This window comes from Neophocaena asiaeorientalis, unplaced genomic scaffold, assembly GCF_003031525.2.
Source record: "Neophocaena asiaeorientalis asiaeorientalis breed wild unplaced genomic scaffold, Neophocaena_asiaeorientalis_V1.1 scaffold242, whole genome shotgun sequence".
NCBI classification, from domain to species: Eukaryota; Metazoa; Chordata; class Mammalia; order Artiodactyla; family Phocoenidae; genus Neophocaena; species Neophocaena asiaeorientalis.
Window position 1 is genome coordinate 8,223,701 of NW_020172451.1, and position 19,263 is coordinate 8,242,963.

General features: G+C 45.9%; 1 protein-coding gene across 2 annotated transcripts; it reads right to left on the bottom strand.

The window, feature by feature from the left end:
* Positions 1-2,182: 2,182 nt before the first annotated feature.
* Positions 2,183-18,896, bottom strand: ADSL (adenylosuccinate lyase). Of its 2 annotated transcripts, XM_024737565.1 has the most exons (13): positions 18,678-18,896; positions 15,005-15,208; positions 13,257-13,301; positions 12,641-12,720; positions 9,036-9,207; positions 8,775-8,821; positions 8,087-8,177; positions 7,602-7,671; positions 7,309-7,456; positions 4,951-5,041; positions 4,238-4,327; positions 3,659-3,835; positions 2,183-2,313 (listed from the first exon to the last, which is right to left on the bottom strand). In XM_024737565.1, the coding sequence occupies exons 1-13, from the start codon at positions 18,846-18,848 to the stop codon at positions 2,227-2,229; spliced, it is 1,473 nt and encodes a 490-aa protein (XP_024593333.1). In that variant the 5' UTR covers positions 18,849-18,896; the 3' UTR covers positions 2,183-2,226. The 2 variants fall into 2 exon arrangements, with proteins under 2 accessions (XP_024593333.1, XP_024593334.1); XM_024737566.1 differs by lacking the exon at positions 13,257-13,301 and having other exon boundaries at positions 18,678-18,881.
* Positions 18,897-19,263: the final 367 nt, after the last annotated feature.

Consider the following 19,263-nt stretch of genomic DNA (forward strand, 5'->3'; position numbering starts at 1 on the left):
GCAGCACTATTTACAGTAGCCAGGATATGAAAGCAACCTAAGTATCCATAGACAGATGAATGGATAAAGAAGATGTGGCACATATATACAATGGAATACTACTCAGCCATAAAAAAAACTAAATTGAGTTATCTGTAGTGAGGTGGATGGACCTAGAGTCTGTCCTACAGAGTGAAGTGAGTCAGAAAGAGAAAAACAAATACCATATGCTAACACATATGTATGGAATCTTAAAAGAAAAATGGCTCTGGGCTTCCCTGGTGGCGCAGTGGTTGAGAGTCTGCCTGACGATGCGGGGGACACGGATTCGTGCCCCGGTCCGGGAAGATCCCACATGCCGTGGAGTGGCTGGGCCCGTGAGCCATGGCCGCTGAGCCTGCGCGTCCGGAGCCTGTGCTCCGCAACGGGAGAGGCCCCAGCAGTGAGAGGCCCGTGTACTGCAAAAAAAAAAAATAAAAAAATTTTTTTTTAAAAAATTTGTCTTTAAGGATCACCTCCTATTCTTCCCCACAGGTTGAGTTCTTCACTCAGGCTGCCTTTGACTTGATACAACTGGGGCCGATTCTGCCTCTTCTCCCTCACGACACTCCCACTCCTGACCACTAGGTGACCCAAGGGTGGAGGTGCGGGGGTGGGGGGAGAAGCACCAACTCAGAGCAGCTCTGATGCCTCTGCTTCACTCTCAACCATGGGTATGGACTGTCTCAGCTGCGTCACTCTTCCTCCTCACAACGGTATTTGAAGCAATGGCAAGTTTTCTTACAAGACAGGTGCCCTAACACTCCACCGCTCCTCATGTGACAAGGGCTTCCTTGGAGGTTGGCTCTCCAGTTTATCTCTGTTCCTCAGACTGGGTGTCCAAAATAGAACATAAGGCCACGGGTCTGGAACAGCGTGCCTTTTCCGGACGCTACACTACCATTAACACAACCTAAAACTGTCTTCCCTCACTGGCAACTACTTCTGGCTCATACTGAATTGAAGTTATTTACATTTACCTTAATTTTATCTTCATTTTGGCCACATCGTTTCAATCTATTTTGGTTAAGTGAGATCTTAAGCTATCTTACCAAGTAAACGTATTGGTTAATTGTCCTAGTTCTGTGTCATCTGCAAATCTGAGAAATAAGCTTTCTTCCTTTTCATCTATGCTGAATAAACATGCACAATAGGCAGGGCTAAGCATAGAAGCCTATGTCATAACACTACTGCTCTCCTTCCAGGTGGATGATCACTCTCTCACCTTTGGCTGCAGCTGGTTCAACCAGCTATCAGGACCAGAGACTGTCAAACGCCTTGATGAGATCAGTATGGCCAGTTAGCATGTCCTTGATATATAAGCCTTAACCAAAGATCAAGTGAAGCTGGCCACAACTTCAGCTAAGCCTGATGATCACATCAGCTTTCTCTGAGAATTTACCATAGCTCTAAATTTCATTACTTATTCTCATCAGATACAACTGAAATGCAGGTATCCAGCTATAATGAATCACTGAATCCAGATTATTTTGCTAGGCCTAGATCAAATTCACTTTCAGAAGAGAGGACCAGGAATTTGTTCACCATCTTGCAATTGCAATCAAGGGAACGTGTAAAAAGGACTAGACTAGCTGGAAAATATGCCTTGAAAGAGCAGAGTGCAAACTATAAGCTACATTTATTACGAAAATTTGTGTTGCCGTGAAAAAGAGTCCAACCACAATGCAATTTATTTCTGCATTGCAAACTTGAGAAATGTGAAAGCACCATGGAAAGAAAAGTGCTGTATTAATTTACGATAACAACTCTTCTTCTTTTTTTTTTTTAATATTTATTTATTATTTTAAGTTGCGGCACACGGGATCCTCATTGAGGCATGTAGGATTTTTCATTGCGGCGCATGGGCTTCCCTCTAGTTGTGGCGTGTGGGTTTTCTCTTCTCTAGCTGTGACGCACAGGCTCCAGGGTGCGTGGGCTCTGTAGTTTGTGGCACTTGTGCTCTAGTTGAGGCGCATGAGCTCGAGGGCTTAGGTGCCCCCGCAGCATGTGGGATCTTAGTTCCCTGACCAGGGAATGAACCCGCGTCCCCTGAAGTGTAAGGAGGATTCTCTACCACTGGACCACCAGGGAAGTCCCTATGGTAACAATTCTTGAGATAAAATAAGGCACTAGAGTAACAGTTTTTATGACTCGGCAAAAAATGTTAACAGAGCCAACAACGGTTTTTTGTTTAATTCTCTTCCAACTCTACAGACATAATTCTGCCTTCACCTTCATTACACTTTCATATGGTCTTAACAGGGGATGCACCTCCTCTTCTAAGAATCTCCGTACCTGCCAAAGAAGAAAGCAAATGCAAGACAAAAGAACACGTTAAGTTTTGAGAATCCTTTTTTCAATGTCAATTCATAACACTGAGACCTTATTTGATAAACTTTTATGCCACCACTGAGCTTCTATTTTTCTCAACTCCCTGTCAGAAATCTCTCCCTAGACACAGGCAGCTCACCCCATCAGGCCCACCAGGCTGCCCCTCCCCACAAACCAGCCTGGCTGTGTCCTTTCAGTTGGTCTCACCACTCTCCACCCGTTTACCCAAGCTAAAATCAGCACTGCTTCTTCCCTCCTCCCCATTCAACCAGCTTCCAAGTGACTAACATCTTAAACAGCCCTCGAACCTGTGCCCCGTGTGCACGTACCCTGGCCTTGGCTCAAAGCCCTCGTCACCGACTGCTTACCCACTGTAGCAGCCACCTTATTGGTCTCCTGACCTCCAGTTTAAGTCCTTCAAATCCAATACACCAGAGTGACTTGAATATAAATGATAAGCTCCCGTCTGTCTTCTACTTCAAATCCTAACTGCTTCCAGGGCACCTGATAATCTGGCAACTCTCTCTTATGCTGCACGTCCATGCATTTGCCATCTCCTTTCACCCTGGTGTTCCCTACAAGTAACTCCTACCTGTCCTTAAGATTCAGCTCAGATGTCATGTCTTCCAAGAAGTCTTTCCTAACTTCTTCTAATCTAGGGCTGTCTCCTTTGTGATCCCCAAAAAGATGTGCTTCCCTCAATTCTTGCACGTACAGCTTGGTATTCTAAGCCTTCACCATTAAGTTTTGAGCTCCCTGAAGATAAGGATTATCTATTCATCTTTAAAGCACCAGAATTAAACACAGCAGCCAAACACAATCTGAGCACCTAGTCTGTACTCGATAAATGTTTTTGAATTAACCCATAGTCTCCAAAAGGCCAAAGAGGAAAAGTGACAGACATTTACTGAATAGTTACTATGCACCAAGCTAGGCCTTTCAGTCCACGCTCTGAGATATGTATCTCTATCCTACCAGCCAGTAAAAGTAGGTAGTCAAGACTGAACCCAAATCTACCTGACAGTAAAAACCCAATCTTTGTCCATTACACCACAGCTCCAGACCAAAAGAGAATTCAGAGAAATCCACTGGGAGAAACACTTAAGGCAGCTCAAAACAACCAAATCTTTCAATTTTAGCCAGCAACCTACTCTGAATTCTTTCTAACTAGCCCCATTCTCAGCATACCTCCCATGAAGCAGAAACATTATATTAATAGATAATATTGCAGGCTCTTTGTACACCCAGCAGTGTACAAAGAGGGCACTTGGGGAAGACTGCAGCACCACAGAAGTGTTCTGATGTTTACCTGCTGGGATGCACGACCGGTGAAAGAAGAAGGATCCAGTAAGTGGTCCAACTGGGAGTGAATGGGACTGAAGTAGGCATCAGCCTGGATACGCTCTATGAGGTCATTGTCACCCCCTTCCTGCTTGACCACAGCAGCTGCCTGATGGGAGAGCACTCTGATTCTCTCATGGCAATCCTGGGAAGACAAGGAGTATGGTTGGCTTGCTAGTGACAGGCATTTGAGGGTCCATGCTGTCTATAGCAGCTGGAGCAAAGGCCTCCTCCAAAGTTTCATGAACCATCTGCCCTTGTATCCTGCCCAATTCCCAGCATTTCCTATGGAAATTCAGACCTAATTTCTTCACTGAAAGTGGATCTTTTCTACAAGTGATTAAGCAATTCACTTTTTAATAAACCGAGTTCACCGCCATCACCCTCCAAAGATAAGCCTGTTCTAGGGCAGCATATGGTCACTGTTCTGCACCAATACCATGACTGAAGGTAGTAACAGAGACAGCTTCGTCCATCCTTCTTTGGGAAGGAGAAAGCAGGACTTAAGGTGTACTTTGTTTACCCAGGAGCATGAGGGGTTACAAACCTGGCGGTTACCTCCAGCTTTCACCATGGCCATAATGATGTTCTCTGTGGCCATGAAAGGCAGCTCTTGCCGAATGCGCCGCTCAATTACCTGTACGAGTGAAGCACCAAGAAGGATGCCTCAGGTTACAAGGTCATACACACAGTAGGACATCAGCTATGACCAAAACGATACACAGCAGGGACACGAACTACCATATCTATGGATTGTCTTATGCTACACTGTTATTTTTCAGTTTTCTCATAATCCAGAGTATTATTTTGATTTTAAAAAGGAATATTGACTTGAGTAAACTTTTCAAAGTTGCTTCATCAGAATGATTCCTAAAACCTCAAGTCTGCTCAATTTCAGTGCCTGACTTTAGGAGCCAAGTACAGCATGGGAACAAACCCACCTGCCTCAGGTACTCACAAACAGACCAACGGAGCAGTCTACTCTGCCCGTCACAGCAGAGCTGATGACTCGCCGGTGGACAATTTTCAGCCAATTCGAAGCACTTCTTCTTCCCTCTTCTATAAACATGTCTGTGAAACCCACAGACCTAGTTCCCTAGAGCTTATGCCACAACCTGAAGAGTGAGCTCTGCTGGGGAAGAGCTCCTACTGGACCAGAATCCAGCTCCTCCAACACGCTCACTCCAGAGCAGAAGGCCACCCACCCCGCCACATTCCAACCCCTCCCTCACACTGTGCTTTTTCACGGAGGCCTCTTACTCTGGGGTACACCACCAAGCCTTCAGAAATGTTCTGCAGCGTATTCAGTATCGTATCTGCAGTGAGAAATGCCTCAGCCAAACACATTCGTCTAGAAAACAAACAGCCAATTCAGTTATCGCTTCAAGCAAATAACGATTTCCATGAAATGGAGGGTATGTCCCGAGAAGCTGCCCTGATTGCTACTGATTTCTCACGCCAGATGTGCTACTTGGACAATTTCCTTCAACTACCCCAATATCCTAATGACCCTCAAATCTACCACCTCTTGGGGCTTCCCTGGTGGCGCAGTTGTTGAGAGTCCGCCTGCCGATGCAGCGGACACGGGTTCGTGCCCCGGTCCGGGAGGATCCCACATGCCGCGGAGCGGCTGGGCCTGTGAGCCATGGCCACTTGACTAAGACCACTTGCCCAAGCACCAGACCACATACCCATTTGGAGAGCTCCACCTGGCTGATCTGTAGGTTCCCCAGACCCAGAACTGCATTCAGCCACTTTTCCACTGCCTGCTGCTCACCACCTCACCCCACGCCTCCTCTCCCTGTAGCTCCTGACAAGGGAAATGGCACCAGCACCCCGTCACCATCTTAACTCTCACTCCAGTCAACCGCCAAGGCCAGCCCACCCGACATCGATTTCATATCCACATCCTCTCCAGTTACATGGCCACTGTGCCAGTGTGTACTCGGATTTTTTTTTTTTTAAAGATTTTTATTTCATGTGGACCGTTTTTAAAGTCTTTACTGAAGACTTTAGAGTCGTTGTTACAATATTGCTTCTGTTTTGTTTTGGTGTTTTGGCCGTGAGGCATGTGGGGTCTTAGCTCCCAGACCAGGGATCAAACCCGCACACCCTGCATTGGAAGGTGAAGTTTTAACCACTGGACCTACCAGGGAAGAACCTGGATTCGTTTTTTTTTTAAATAAATTTATTTATTTATTTATTTAATTTCGGCTGAGTTGGGTCTTTGTTGCTGTGCGTGGGCTTTCTCTAGTTGCAGCGAGCAGGGGCTACTCTTCGATGCGGTGTGTGGGCTTCTCATTGCATTGGTTTCTCTTGCTGTGGAGCACGGGCTCTAGGCGTGTGGGTTTCAGCAGTTGTGGCTCGCAGGCTCTAGAGCACAGCCTCCGTAGTTGTGGCTCATGGGCTTAGTTGCTCCACAGCATGTGGGATTTTTCCGGACCAGGGCTCGAACCCGTGTCCCCTGCATTGGCAGGCGGATTCTTAACCACTGCCCCACCAGGGAAGCACTGGACTTGGATTTTTAAAGTAGCCTCCTAACTTGTTCTGATCAGCTCTCTGTCCCCTTACAACTGATTCTCCAAATTGGTGCAGGGTACTTTAGCGTGCACATCTGATTAGGTCACAGCCCGCTAAAAAACAGTCAATGGCTGACTTCCGAATGAGTTCACATGTTTTATTCCCATAAACCCTGGAATATGCACACACCCCAGAGACCTAGCTTTAACTCTGATCAATTCCTCTCAAGAAATTCCAGCAGAATACAAGCAAACTAGGGTAATGAATCTGCTTTTGAATATTAATAAGTATATATATACACAAAGCAGAAAATCACGTGCATGCTGGTACCTTATTAGTAACTACAAATTACTCCTGACCCATCTCATAACTAATTAAGATGTTGCTGTGTCAAGACACCACACCTGACATCCCCCTGCCTTCAGAACAGTTATCTTTGGGACTCCCCTAGAGGTCCAGCGGTTAGGACTTCGCCTTCAATGCGGGGGGTGCGGGTTCCATCCTCGGTCGGGGGGCTGGGATCCCACATGCCTCACAGCCAAAAATAAACCCACAAAAAACATAAAAGAAAAACAGAAGCAATACTGTAACAAGTTCAATAAAGACTTAAAAAGAAAAAGAAAGAGCAACATCTGAACTCCTTTTCAGGGCCTAGAAGGCCCTTCATAAACTGGCTGCTACCCAAGAGCACGTCCGACCTCATCTCCTGCTACAGACTTCATTCTCCAGGGCTACCGGACTAGTAGTAACTCCCCCAACTGTTCTTTCTACTGCTCTGTGCCTTTATACGTGCTCCCAATCTTGTCTCAAATGTTAAAAAATGCCTAGATTTCTTAAGTCTAAAGCATCACCTCTGTGAAGCTTCCCTCAACTCCTCCACCACTCCTCCCTCCGCTTTGCCCCCACAAGGATTACTCTGTATATATTTTGATTCGAACACATATCACACTCTTCCTTCTATGTTCTTGCCTCCCTATTAGACTCCAGGCTCCTCAGGGACAAGGAGGGAATACAGAGATGCTCATGAAGTCCTGATGCTTCCAGGCCCCTCTTGGTCCTCCCACAACTTGCTGTATGTGACACCCCCGTTCCACTGACCGGTTGGCACTATCATCCAGTGTGCGTTCAAACCACTGCACAGATGCTGTCTGCAGCGGGTCCATGACAAGGGTCATGAGGTGACGGGCCAGGCTGCAGCACCGCTCCGAGCGCATAGGGTTCCGCTTGTACGGCATTGCACTTGAGCCTGTCCATGTAAAGGAGAAGCAGCAAAGGCAGGAAGACCTCAGGGGACAGTGGACGGCCGAGCACGCTCCTGGCGGAACTGCTTACACGCGCCCGCGGACCTCCTGGCATCTCGCGGTGTTCCCAGGTCCCCACACAACACTCACCAATCTGCTGTTTTTCAAAGGGTTCCTCCAGCTCCTTGAGGCTTGCCAGGAGTCGTATGTCAGTACAAATCTGGGGAAAAGCAGGAGCACAGGCATCACCCACACTCTTAGTATGTGGGGTCTGGGGCAGGGACTGGACTGATGGAGGAGGTGAGCTCTTTGGGAGCCCGCCGAGCTGAAGCGCAGCATGTCCTCCCCGAGGGAGACTCCTCTCAGCTCCTGAAGAGCTGGCATTCGGGGAGCACGGAGTGTTCTGGTGAAACACTGTGTAGGATTATCACGGACGGACAATGGTAAGATGAACTTAATGAGAACATGGAAACTAGTCCTTCCTTTTAACACACCTTCACTTAAGAGGCTTCACTGACCAGCCCCAAATTGCTATGAGTGATATCTGACATCTCTCAAAAGCCACAATGAAGTTGAAGTGAGGCTGGGCGGGTCTATCTGCGGCGTCCAACACTCCCATTATCACCACCACTCACCTTGTGCACCGATGCCCCCAAGCCGGCCAGCACGGACAGCACCTCAATATCTATTTTTCGTGTATAGGTCTGCCCTGTGATGATGAAAGCCCTAGTAATGAATAGAAAAGAGCCTCACGTGAAAATATTCCAAAACGTGACTGTGTCAAACAAATGAGCAAAAACAGACTGAGCGAAAGCTTGGTGCCACTGGAGCGCTAAGTCACACTGAGCCCAGGACCTCGCTGATATGTGGCTCCAGGAACAAACTGCTCTTCCACCCTTTTTACTGATACCCAGACAGCCGCCCTGACCCCAGGAGGAAACACGGTCCAGCGAGCCTCTGTCCTGCTGCAGTCCAGTGAAGTGCCTGAAGCAAGGAGCCATGGGGGAGCCTGTAGCCCTCACTGCAAATAGCCAGACTGAGACCAACCCATCGGAGGTCCTCAGTAAAACACAAAACAGCAACAATACGGGTAAGGCTACTCTACTGAACTCAGAACTAAACAGCTTCCTTTTTTCTTATAAATTATAAGAAAAATAATAGAATCCAGACTATAAGAATAAAACCCAGGTTAGAGATGGAAGGAAATGGGCGGAAGGACAGAGAAAGAATTTAAAAAAACAACAAAAAATTTAAGGTCAAATCTAGAGGAATAGTATCTTTCATTACTTAACAAGGAGGCCAACACTTTTCCCACTTACCTACCTCTTAAATCCTGCCTTTTCTGTCACCATCTTGTCAAGCTGCTCTACCTTGGAAAGAAAAGACATCCCTATAGAAATTCAGGTGTGTCTAGTAGGAGAATATCTTGACAAGTCATCCTGGCCAGGTTTTGGCCTTCACTACCCGCTTCCAGTCCAGACTCCACCCATTCCAGGTTCAATCGCTCCTACCATCCTGGAGGTCAGCTTTGTCTCTGGTGCTCCTACAGTTGAGTTTGTATCACCCAGGTCACTTTCAGAATACCTTTTGGTCATCTCCCTCGAAGAGCTGCAGGAAGCTGGCCTGGGTGCCAGTGGTGCCCTTCACTCCTCGGAAGCGCAGGTCATCTCGGACACGCTTCAAGTTCTGGAGATCCATGCAAAGATCTTGAATCCAAAGACAGCAACGTTTCCCAACTGTGGTCAGCTGAGCAGGCCTGAAAACAACCCAAAGAGAATGCAGAGAGGTCTCAAACCAGTGACTTATTTCATAAAACCTTCATTGCTTCTTCTAATAATCACTGCTACCTCCGGGAAGGGCAAGAATTAAAGTAAGAGACAGAGAAACCAGTGAAGACAAAACAAGAGCTAAAAAGTTTAAGCAAATAAGTTAAGCAAATTCAATGTCATTTATAAATATTCAAAGGTTATAGAACTAAAGGGCTACTAGCATAGTTCTTTCTTCACCATCAAGAGGCACTATAAGGGCAGAGACAATGTCTGTTTTGTTTGTCCCCAGGCCTTGGCAAGAAATACACACGTACCAAACATTTGCCAAGCATCTAATGTGTTCTTGGTATTGGAAATACAACAAAGAACAAAACAGACAAGTGGAGCTCATATTATCATGTAAACAAGTAAACAAACAAGATAACTGTTCATTTTTTTTTTTTTTTTTTGCGGTATGCGGGCCTCTCACTGTTGTGGCCTCTCCCGTTGCTGGGCACAGGCTCCGGACGCGCAGGCTCAGCGGCCATGGCTCACAGGCCCAGCCGCTCCGCGGCATGTGGGATCTTCCCGGACCAGGGCACGAACCCATGTCCCCTGCATCGGCAGGCGGACTCTCAACCACTGCGCCACCAGGGAAGCCCGATAACTGTTCATTTTTAAAATGCTATCAAAAAATAAAACAAGGGGCTTCCCTGCTGGCACAGTGGTTGAGAGTCCACCTGCTGATGCAGGGGACATGGGAAGATCTCACATGCCACGGAGCGGCTAGGTCCGTGAGCCATGGCCGCTGAGCCTGCGCGTCCGGAGCCTGTGTTCCGCAGTGGGAGAGGCCACAACAGTGAGAGGCCCGCGTACCGCAAAAAAAAAATAAATAAATAAATAAAAAATAAAATAAAATAAAACAAGGATGACGATACTGGAGATTGTGACTCTAGACTGACAGTAAAGAAAGGGCTATGTAAAGAGTCCAGATCCGACGAAGAAGGACTTCCCCGGTGGCGCAGTGGTTAAGACTCCGCCTGCCAATGCAGGGGACATGGGTTTGAGCCCTGGTCTGGGAGGATCCCACATGCCACGGAGCAACTAAGCCTGTGTGCCACAACTACTGAGACTGGGCTCTGGAGCTCACAAGCCACAACTACTGAGCCCATGCACCGCAACTACTGAAGCCCGCAGGCCTACAGCCTGTGCTCCACAGAGAGAGAAGCCACCGCAATGAGAAGCCCACGCATCGCAACGAAGAGGAGCCCCTGCTTGCTGCAACTAGAGAAAGCCCGCATGCAGCAACAAAGACCCAACACAGCCAAAAATAAAAAAAAAATAAAACAACAACAACAAAAAAGATCCAATGAAGAGCCCAGTCAAACTGTGGAGAATAATCCCAAAACACACACAACCAGAGGACTCTAACATAATAGCTAATGGCTTTGTCGTCAGTCTGAGGTCTAAATCAATCTATTGCAGGTCTGTTTATAACATAAAACAATTATGCGTAAACTGCAATAAAGTCAGAGTTCTGTTAGATGACCTAGCCTACTCCGTATGGGATTTCTCTTCTATTAGGCTAATGAGACTGACAGCTGGCGACACCAAGGCACCCCACTAGGAATGTCTATAGCATACACATCAAAAGTTAGGACGCATATTCCCAAATCAATCTTATGGTAGTTTTCCTTGTTAACTTCTGCTACTAGATTATTGGTACAAACAAAGAAAAAAATACAGTTGCATGGACCTATTCATAGGAGCATTATACATAATAATAGCAACAGAGTGGAAACAAGCCAAATGTCCAGCAACTGGTGAATAGATAATGTAAAAATAAATTAAGTACTGACACATACTACATGGATAAACACTGAAAACACTATGGTAAGTGAAAAGAAGCCAGTCACAAGAAGATGAATATTATATGATTCGACTTAAACTAAGTGTCTAAAAGAGACAAATCCATAGACAGAAAACACATTTGTGGTTGCCAGGAGCTAGCGAATGGGGGGAATGGGGGAATGGGAGGGAATGCTAATGGGTACAGGTCTTCTGGGGGGCGGTGATGGAAATATTCTGAAATTATATACTGGTAATGACTGCATGAACTCTGTAAATATACAAAAAACCATTGAACTGTATACTTCAAATGGATGAATTTTATGGTATGTCAGTTATATCTCAATAAAGCTGTTTCTTTTCAATTGCAGGGACTCACACATTCTGAGGTCATATCTACGCAGCAATACCATTTTCTGAGTTTTTAACGGCTGCTAACTGTGGCAGCAGGTACCTCTCATGAATCCATCCCCAGAGGAATACTGGAATGCCTGCATTCCCTGAGCACTCTCCAAAAGATGCAGGAGAAGAGGAGCTGCAGCACAGGTGACGCTAGGTGTGTATGGAGCCAGCACAGAACGCAATATTTGTCATGGCCCAGCCATACACACTGAGCACTGACTCCTTCACAGGAACAAATCCTTCTGGTTTCTGCTACTAATAATGAAGGCTCTAATTTTAAGGAAGATTAAACTCAATAGGCTTTCCTAAGTTACAGGGGATGATACCCTTGTTGCCATAGCAACACCCCATTAAAACATAAGGCAGGGCTTCCCTGGTGGAGCAGTGGTTGAGAGTCCGCCTGCCGATGCAGGGGACACAGGTTCGTGCCTCGGTCCGGGAAGATCCCACATGCCGCGAAGCAGCTGGGCCCGTGAGCCATGGCCGCTGAGCCTGCGCGTCCGGAGCCTGTGCTCCGTAACGGGAGAGGCCACAACGGTGACAGGCCCGCGTACCGCAAAAAAAAAAAAAAAGAATGGAATCACTGAATCAAGAATACTTGCTTGAGAGGCAGAGTGGAAACAGATCCAAGAAGGGAGCAATCAGAGGCTCCCCCTTCCTGGGGCCTAAACTGGGAGAGCCCCTCCTTCCCTCCTGCTCATGCCGCAGGAAGGTACCCATCTAAAACTCTGGTCCTTCATAGTTACCCCAACTAGCTGTCTACTGTCCTAACCTGCAAAACCATCTGGGCTGACTCTACTAACCAGCATTGGATTCCTGGATTGGGAAAGGAGGGATCAGGCCCTGTGACCCAAACAGGATCTGCTCTCCAACCTCCTCCTTGCCCCTAAAAGATCTCCCTGTAGGCAAAGGAGATACCAGAAGTGTTAGATTATTAAATTAAGGAAAAAAAAAAAAAAAGAATACTTTCTGTATACATATTTTCCAGTGAAACGAACCACTAGATTTACTCTCTAAGCAGTATAGCTTTTAAGGTAGGTATAAGGTTCATTCCTCACAGGCACCCCAAGTGCTTATGTTTTGAGATTTCTCACCTCCAGGTTACCATGCAGAAGGGAGAACTGAAGGAATACATGGAAGCTGGATGCACATAAACAAGCCCAATTCCCAAGAGGTAACCCTCTCACTTACTGGAAATGTGTGAAACCTAAGGTGGGAAGATCAGCTCGTTCCTTGGCAAAGTCGGCAAGCCGAGAGATCACCCTGGCAAGCTGCAAGGAAGACCATGTGCGAGAAGGAGTGAATTCAGGCTGAGCACTTGCATAAACAGGAACTAAACTTGGAGACAATTTCATATACAATTACACCTCCAGCTCACAGAAGGCAGAAGCCATATTTTTTCATTTTCATCTTTGTATCTTAAAGTGCCTTGAAGAGTTCATACTAACCAACATTCAGAAACTGAGTTGACTACCTAAAATGTCACGAATTATTTCTGCACAGTTTTACCACCACTGGCACGTTCATGAAGAAAAACAGGACAAAATCATAAATCTGACCCACATATTCCAGCCACGTGCTGCTGGTTACACTTTGTTCACTTAAAAGGCTATGCTTTAAAAAGCATTAACTTATATAGTGATTTAGCTCAAGAAGACATAATTAGTTATACAGGTTAGATCGAGGATCACTCATGTGAGTAAACAATAACTTATTTAGATTTACATTGTGCTGCTTTACATCGTGGTGCCCATCTCCTGTCACAGGGAATCTTAGGACTGGTAAGAAACTTCTGTCAACTTCTTACCTTTGGCAAAAGCAGGTCAAATGCATTTCTAAGAATAATCAAGTCCTGCAAGGGAAATGCAGTGATCTTACATTAATCGGCTTTGCCCAAACAACATTATGACATGACACTTTCTGGCCATCACCACTGGGTTTCTAACCTAGTTGCCTATCTCACTTTCAGCAACACACTGTGCAAGCCAGAAGATGCTGACAGAAATTCTCCTCTGATTACTGTTTTAAAAGCACACCAACTTAGAGAGCAGTACGACTGGAATCTATAAGCACAAAGGCTTTATACTTACAAAGCCCTATTTATGTGGTATCTAATGGAACGGGAAAATGATAAGGGGTATGCCCCATCGTGAATACGGCAAAGATGTCCAGGTCAACAGGGTTTATACCTTCCCGAAGATTAGTGTTTGCGTTTCTGAGAAGAATACATAGGGGTTAAAAAAAAAAAAAATCCATAAGGCACATCTCATTAGTTTCCACTCCCTTTTTTTCAGGTCAATCATTGCTAACAAAAAAAAGTCATGAACTACAAGATCTAGGTTTAGGAAATTTAAAGCTGTTCCTGGGGGTTTAGGAGATGTAAGTGTTGCAGGCAACTCCAACACATGTTTATGAGACAGTAATTGTTGAGCCCAACTACATGCTGGGTCATTTTAAAAGGATACTCCAAGTTACAGAACTGTTGTTCTCCCATTATCTGATTCACCAATTACACATCGATGCCTTTAATTACGTACCACATTAGACAAAAAATGTTACTTGGGGCAACTTAGAAATTACGGCTTCTTTCTGAACTGCAAGTGTATCTGGATTCTAACTTCTAGTCCCACGGGTGCCCTGCAATAAGGGCAGAGCTTTGGAGCCACTCTACCCAGGCCTGAATCCTTTCCAGCTGCAAAACCTAGAGCAAGTTCTTCAACTTCTACACTTCCTCATCTGTGGCAATGGGGAAAATAAAGCCAAAGCCAAAGACTACATATTCTGAATCCATTTATATGAAATTTCGAGAAAAGGCACAACTATAGACACAGAAAGCAGGTCAGTGGTTGTTTGAAACTGGAAGCAGGAGTGAAGATTGACTGTAAAACAAGCAAAATAGAACTTCTTGGCGTGAGGGATATGCTCGAAAACTGGAGTGTGGTGAGGCTGAATGATTGCATAAATTTACTAAAGCTCACTGAACTGTACCTTTAAAATGGGTAAACTTATGGTATTAAATTATACCTCAATAAAGCTATTTAAAAATGGAGATAACAGAATCTATCTCTTATGCCTTTTGTGAAGAAAAAATGAAGTAATACATAGAAAGTGCTCAGAATAGTGCTGGGCACCTAGTAAACTTAGGAAAATGTTTGCTGTTACTTTCTCGTGTTTGACTATGAGACACTTTTGCTAATTAAAGGACTTAAGAATTATAATGTAATTATTTCTTTTTTTCAGAAGTCTTGGCAAAGAGTAAAAAGGACTTTGGAAAGGAAATCCCTTTGGAAAACTACTTTGGCCACTAAAATGCTAAGATCTCGGCTTACGTCCAGCATACCAATGCATAGGCAGTGTCTATACGTCTCATTTTATGGAGGTCATTAGGGGCTTATAGTTTAGATTGGAAGGATACCAAAAGCAGAAAATTCCTGAGCACTGAGATCCTAAGATCTATGGAGTCGCTTCCTAAAATGGACAAAATCAAAGAAAATTTATAAATGCATTATAAACACTGAGTCTAAGCAGAAACAAAACAACATCACGGGCTCCTACTGTATTGTCTCCAACATAGCAGGAGGTGGCACCAAGATGAATAATGCCAGCAGCTCTGGGGCAGCAGTGGGCAAACGTGTGCACATGAGCCATCACATCATGTCGTAACTGCTTCTCCTCCTCAGCTGCCATCTTGAAGTCAATGTTGTCCAGGTTTGATTTCATCTCCTGGATTTGTTCATCTGTGATAGGCAAACCCAATGTCTGCAGAACAGGCAAAATAAAATAAAATAACTTCTTGTAGCACAATTATTTGAATTGAAGTGACACTGAAAAAAAAATTGGTTCATGTTAAGCATTTATGCCCTACCTTGCAATTCTTAAACTAAAATTGGGGCAACTAAACTAAAAGGACATGGGGAGAAGGAGACAACTTTCTAAATGAATCATGGTAAATTATATTCTAAGGGAACTCCAATATATAAAACAATGCAATCCTGATTTTTGTTCCCTCTGTCCCTACGTCTCTGTTCACTCCCTCACAGGTCTGGTCTCTGGGCTCAAAATGCCATCTCCTCAGAGGGGTCTTTCCCGACTTCCATGTGAAATACCCTTCTTTTGTGCACTCTCTATCTATCCCTTTAGCCTGTTGCTTTTTAATTTATTTAATTAATTTATTTTTGGCTGTGTTGGGTCTTCGCTGCTACATGTGGGCTTTCTCTAGTTGTGGCGAGCGGGGGCTACTCTTTGTTGTGGAGCACGGGCTCTAGGCGCGTGGGCTTCAGTAGTTGTGGCACATGGGCTCAGTAGTTGTGGCTCGTGGGCTCTACAGCGCAGGCTCAGTAGTTGTGGCACACAGGCTTAGTTGCTCCGTGGCATGTGGGATCTTCCCGGACCAGGGCTTGAACCCATGTCCCCTGCATTGGCAGGTGGATTCTTAACTACTGCACCACCAGGGAAGTCCTAGCCTGGTTTTATTTAGAGCACTTATCACCACATGACATTTTTACAAATCTATTAGCCTGTCTCTCCCCTCTAGAACGTATATACACTCTGTGAGAGAAGAGTTTTGTGGTATTTATTGCTTACTCTTTAGTGCTTGGCACATAAGTGCCCAAAGTGTAGCATCCAGGCCACAGCTTTACATTTGATCTAGATGGATTTAGCCAGAGAAACCAAAATTAGGAATGCTATTAGTGTCTTTGCCAACAAATTATGTGCAGAAAATTCAGTGCCACTGAAAGCAATTCCGGGGCTTCCCTGGTGGCGCAGCAGTTAAGAATCTGCCTGCCAATGCAGTGAACACAGGTTCGAGCCCTGGTCCAGGAAGATCCCACATGCTGCGGAACAACTAAGCCCGTGCACCACAACTACTGAGCCTGAGTGCCACACCTACTGAAGCTCACGTGCCTAGAGCCCGTGCACAACAAAAAGTAGCCCTTGCTCGCCGCGACTAGAGAAAGCCTGCGCGCAGCAACAAAGACCCAACGCAGCCAAAAATAAAAATAAATAAATTAAAAAAAAAAAAAAAAGCAAGCAATTCCGGGAGATACAAATGAGAAAATAAACACATCAACATCTTACATTCATCTATCACTGAAAAAATCAGGCTGACAAAAAATAGCTGGCAGCCCACAGGCAGCTCAGAACCCTGGAGCCAAGTATTGAATATGTACATTGGTGAAATTTATCCAAACCTCACTTGAAAGCCCCAAGGCCTGGCCCTGGGAAGGGGCTCACATCTTAAGACCTACCTTGGCCAAGATGGTAGCTACTAGTCAGATGTGGCTACTTACATTTAAACTAGTAAAAATTTAAAAGTAAAAACTCAGGACTTCCGTGGCAGTCCAGTGGTTAAGAGTCGGAGCTCCTACTGTAGGGGGCGCAGGTTCGATCCCTGGTCGGGGAACTAAGATCCCACATGCCGCTCAGCCCAGCCGGGAAAAAAAAAGGAAAGTAAAAATTCAATTCCTCAGTCACACTAGCCACATCTGGCCAAGCTGCCTTGGATTTTTAGTCATCAGACATGACATCTCAGGGCTCCTCCCAAAGCAAAGCAGCAGGGGGCAGCGTGGCCAAAATGCTTCCTATCCCCAAGCAATGTGTCTTCTCAAAATTTATTCCCTACTCCTAATTTTCAGCACTTCTCCTAATCTCTCATCGCTCAAGTTTTTTTTTTTTAACTACTGAATTATGATGTAATTTATGCTGTTAATTTTGACAACCTAGCTAATAGATAATCCAAACTCAGGAGATATCAAAATTGTATGCATTTCAGGCAATGTATATATAGACTGGGCAGAGGAAAGGACACATATTCAGACTCTACATTTCAATCCCAGCTTGAAGCTTTTACTAGCTATGTTGAGTGGCAAAATCTTAAGAGTGCCACCACCCTTATCTACATGGAGTACTAAGTAAAACAGAAAATAGAGTACATGCTAGTACATAACAAACCACAACACACTTAATGCTCTTGTCTACTATCTATTATTGTTATCTGAGCCCACAGTTTATGAAATCTCTCTGTGCCTCCATTCTATCCTCTGTAAAACAGGAATAAGTTACTTATTGTAAAGAATTGTTTTGAGGATTAGTAAACTATTAATTTTTAATCTTCAAACTGCCAGGCACACACATAGCAGGCACTGTAGAACTGTCTACTACTTTTATTTTTAATTGGAATATAGTTGATTTACGATGTTGTGCTAGTTTCAGGTGTACACCAAAGTGAATCAGTTATACATATACATACATCTCTCTCTTTTAGATTCTTTTCCATACAGGCCATTACAGAGCATTCTGTCTGCTAGTGTTATGTACTACTTTATTTTCTTGAGCATAGTGATAGGAAGGGGGTAAAATCTAAGAAGAAAGTTTCCTGTTTGGGGACCGTGTACCTCGGTCCTAGGCACGTACTCAAGATTGTTTCCAGGTTTACTAAATGTCATTTGGGTACTGCCATCTTGCTTGTTGTGGCATTTTCCTCTGAAACTTTACAGCTCTGTGGATCACCTTCAGTTTCCTTCAGCTGCTCTGCAAAGGCCCGTCTGTAGCTATTTCTGAAATCGTTGGGCTAAATAGGTCTACATGCAGCTCTTATAAGAGAACCCATACATCTCATCTAATAACCCTGATTCTCCCTCCCCAGAGGCAGACGGGAGCAGAGTGAAGCAGAAACGGTGGCCCAGGAAACATGGATTTTGTAGTGACGGTCCGGTCTCAGACAACACTGAGGCACTGTGGAGGGCGAAGTGGCTGAGCGCTCAGTCAGGCTCTGCACGGGACACGGGTTCACACCCGGGTTCCGCTATCAATGGTTAGGAGCAAATAACGCGCTGGGCATCATCGAGGCTTGGTCTTCTTCCCTACCATGTGGGAAAACCACCACCTAGCTTGCAAAGTCTTTACGGGTTAACGGGGGAAAGACGTGTACAGAAACGAGCACAACGGCACGGAACGAGCGCTCGGCTATGTACTCTTGCAGAAACCGCCAAGATACTCCCTGAAACGGGTAACTGCACTTCTTGCCGCCCCCTGTGCGTCTCGAACCCTCGATGATTAAAACACGTGAGGCAACAGGTGGCGGCTTCCGGGTCTCCTGCCCTGGGCTTCCTGGGGCCTCTGCTCCTCTGGAATAACGGGGAGGCTGCCTCCGGAGGCTCAGCCGGCGCTCGGCACCCAACCCGGCACGTGCGGGGCCGGGCCCGCCGACAGCTCCGGAGCACTTTACCTGCTCGGCTTCCGCCAGCCACAGCCAGAGCTGCCGCCAGGTCCGGAATTTGTACCTGTCGCTAAACACGAAGCACATCTCCGGGCTGGCATAACGGGAGGCAAGCGGCGAGCGGTAGCTGTCGTGCCCGCAGGCCGCCTCCCGCCCGCCACCGTCTCCCCCCGCCGCCATCCCGAACACACGACCCCGCCGAGGACAGACGGGGACCCGAGGACGGAAGCGGAAGTCCGGGAGCGGAACACCCTCCGCTTGGTCCCGCCCCCGGGGTTCCGGGAGACCCGAGTCCTCAAGGTTGTTCAGTTTCGGCGATTGGTTGTTGACGGTTAAGGAGTTTCTCTTGGTTTACTAGAAACGTGATTAGCGCTTCATAAGTTACTCAGCAGCTCTGCGTCTCAGTCTCCCCATCTGAAAAAAGGTACATTAAGACCCGCCTTTAAGATTCCTGTGAGGATTGGGTATCATCAGATCGATGTCTGCTTCACTTAGAAAGCCCTCTGTGTTTGCTATTATATTGTCGCCTAATCCCTCCCACGCTTCTACCGCCTGCCTGACCCCAGCGCGGTTCTGAGGAGAAAGGAAGATGCCC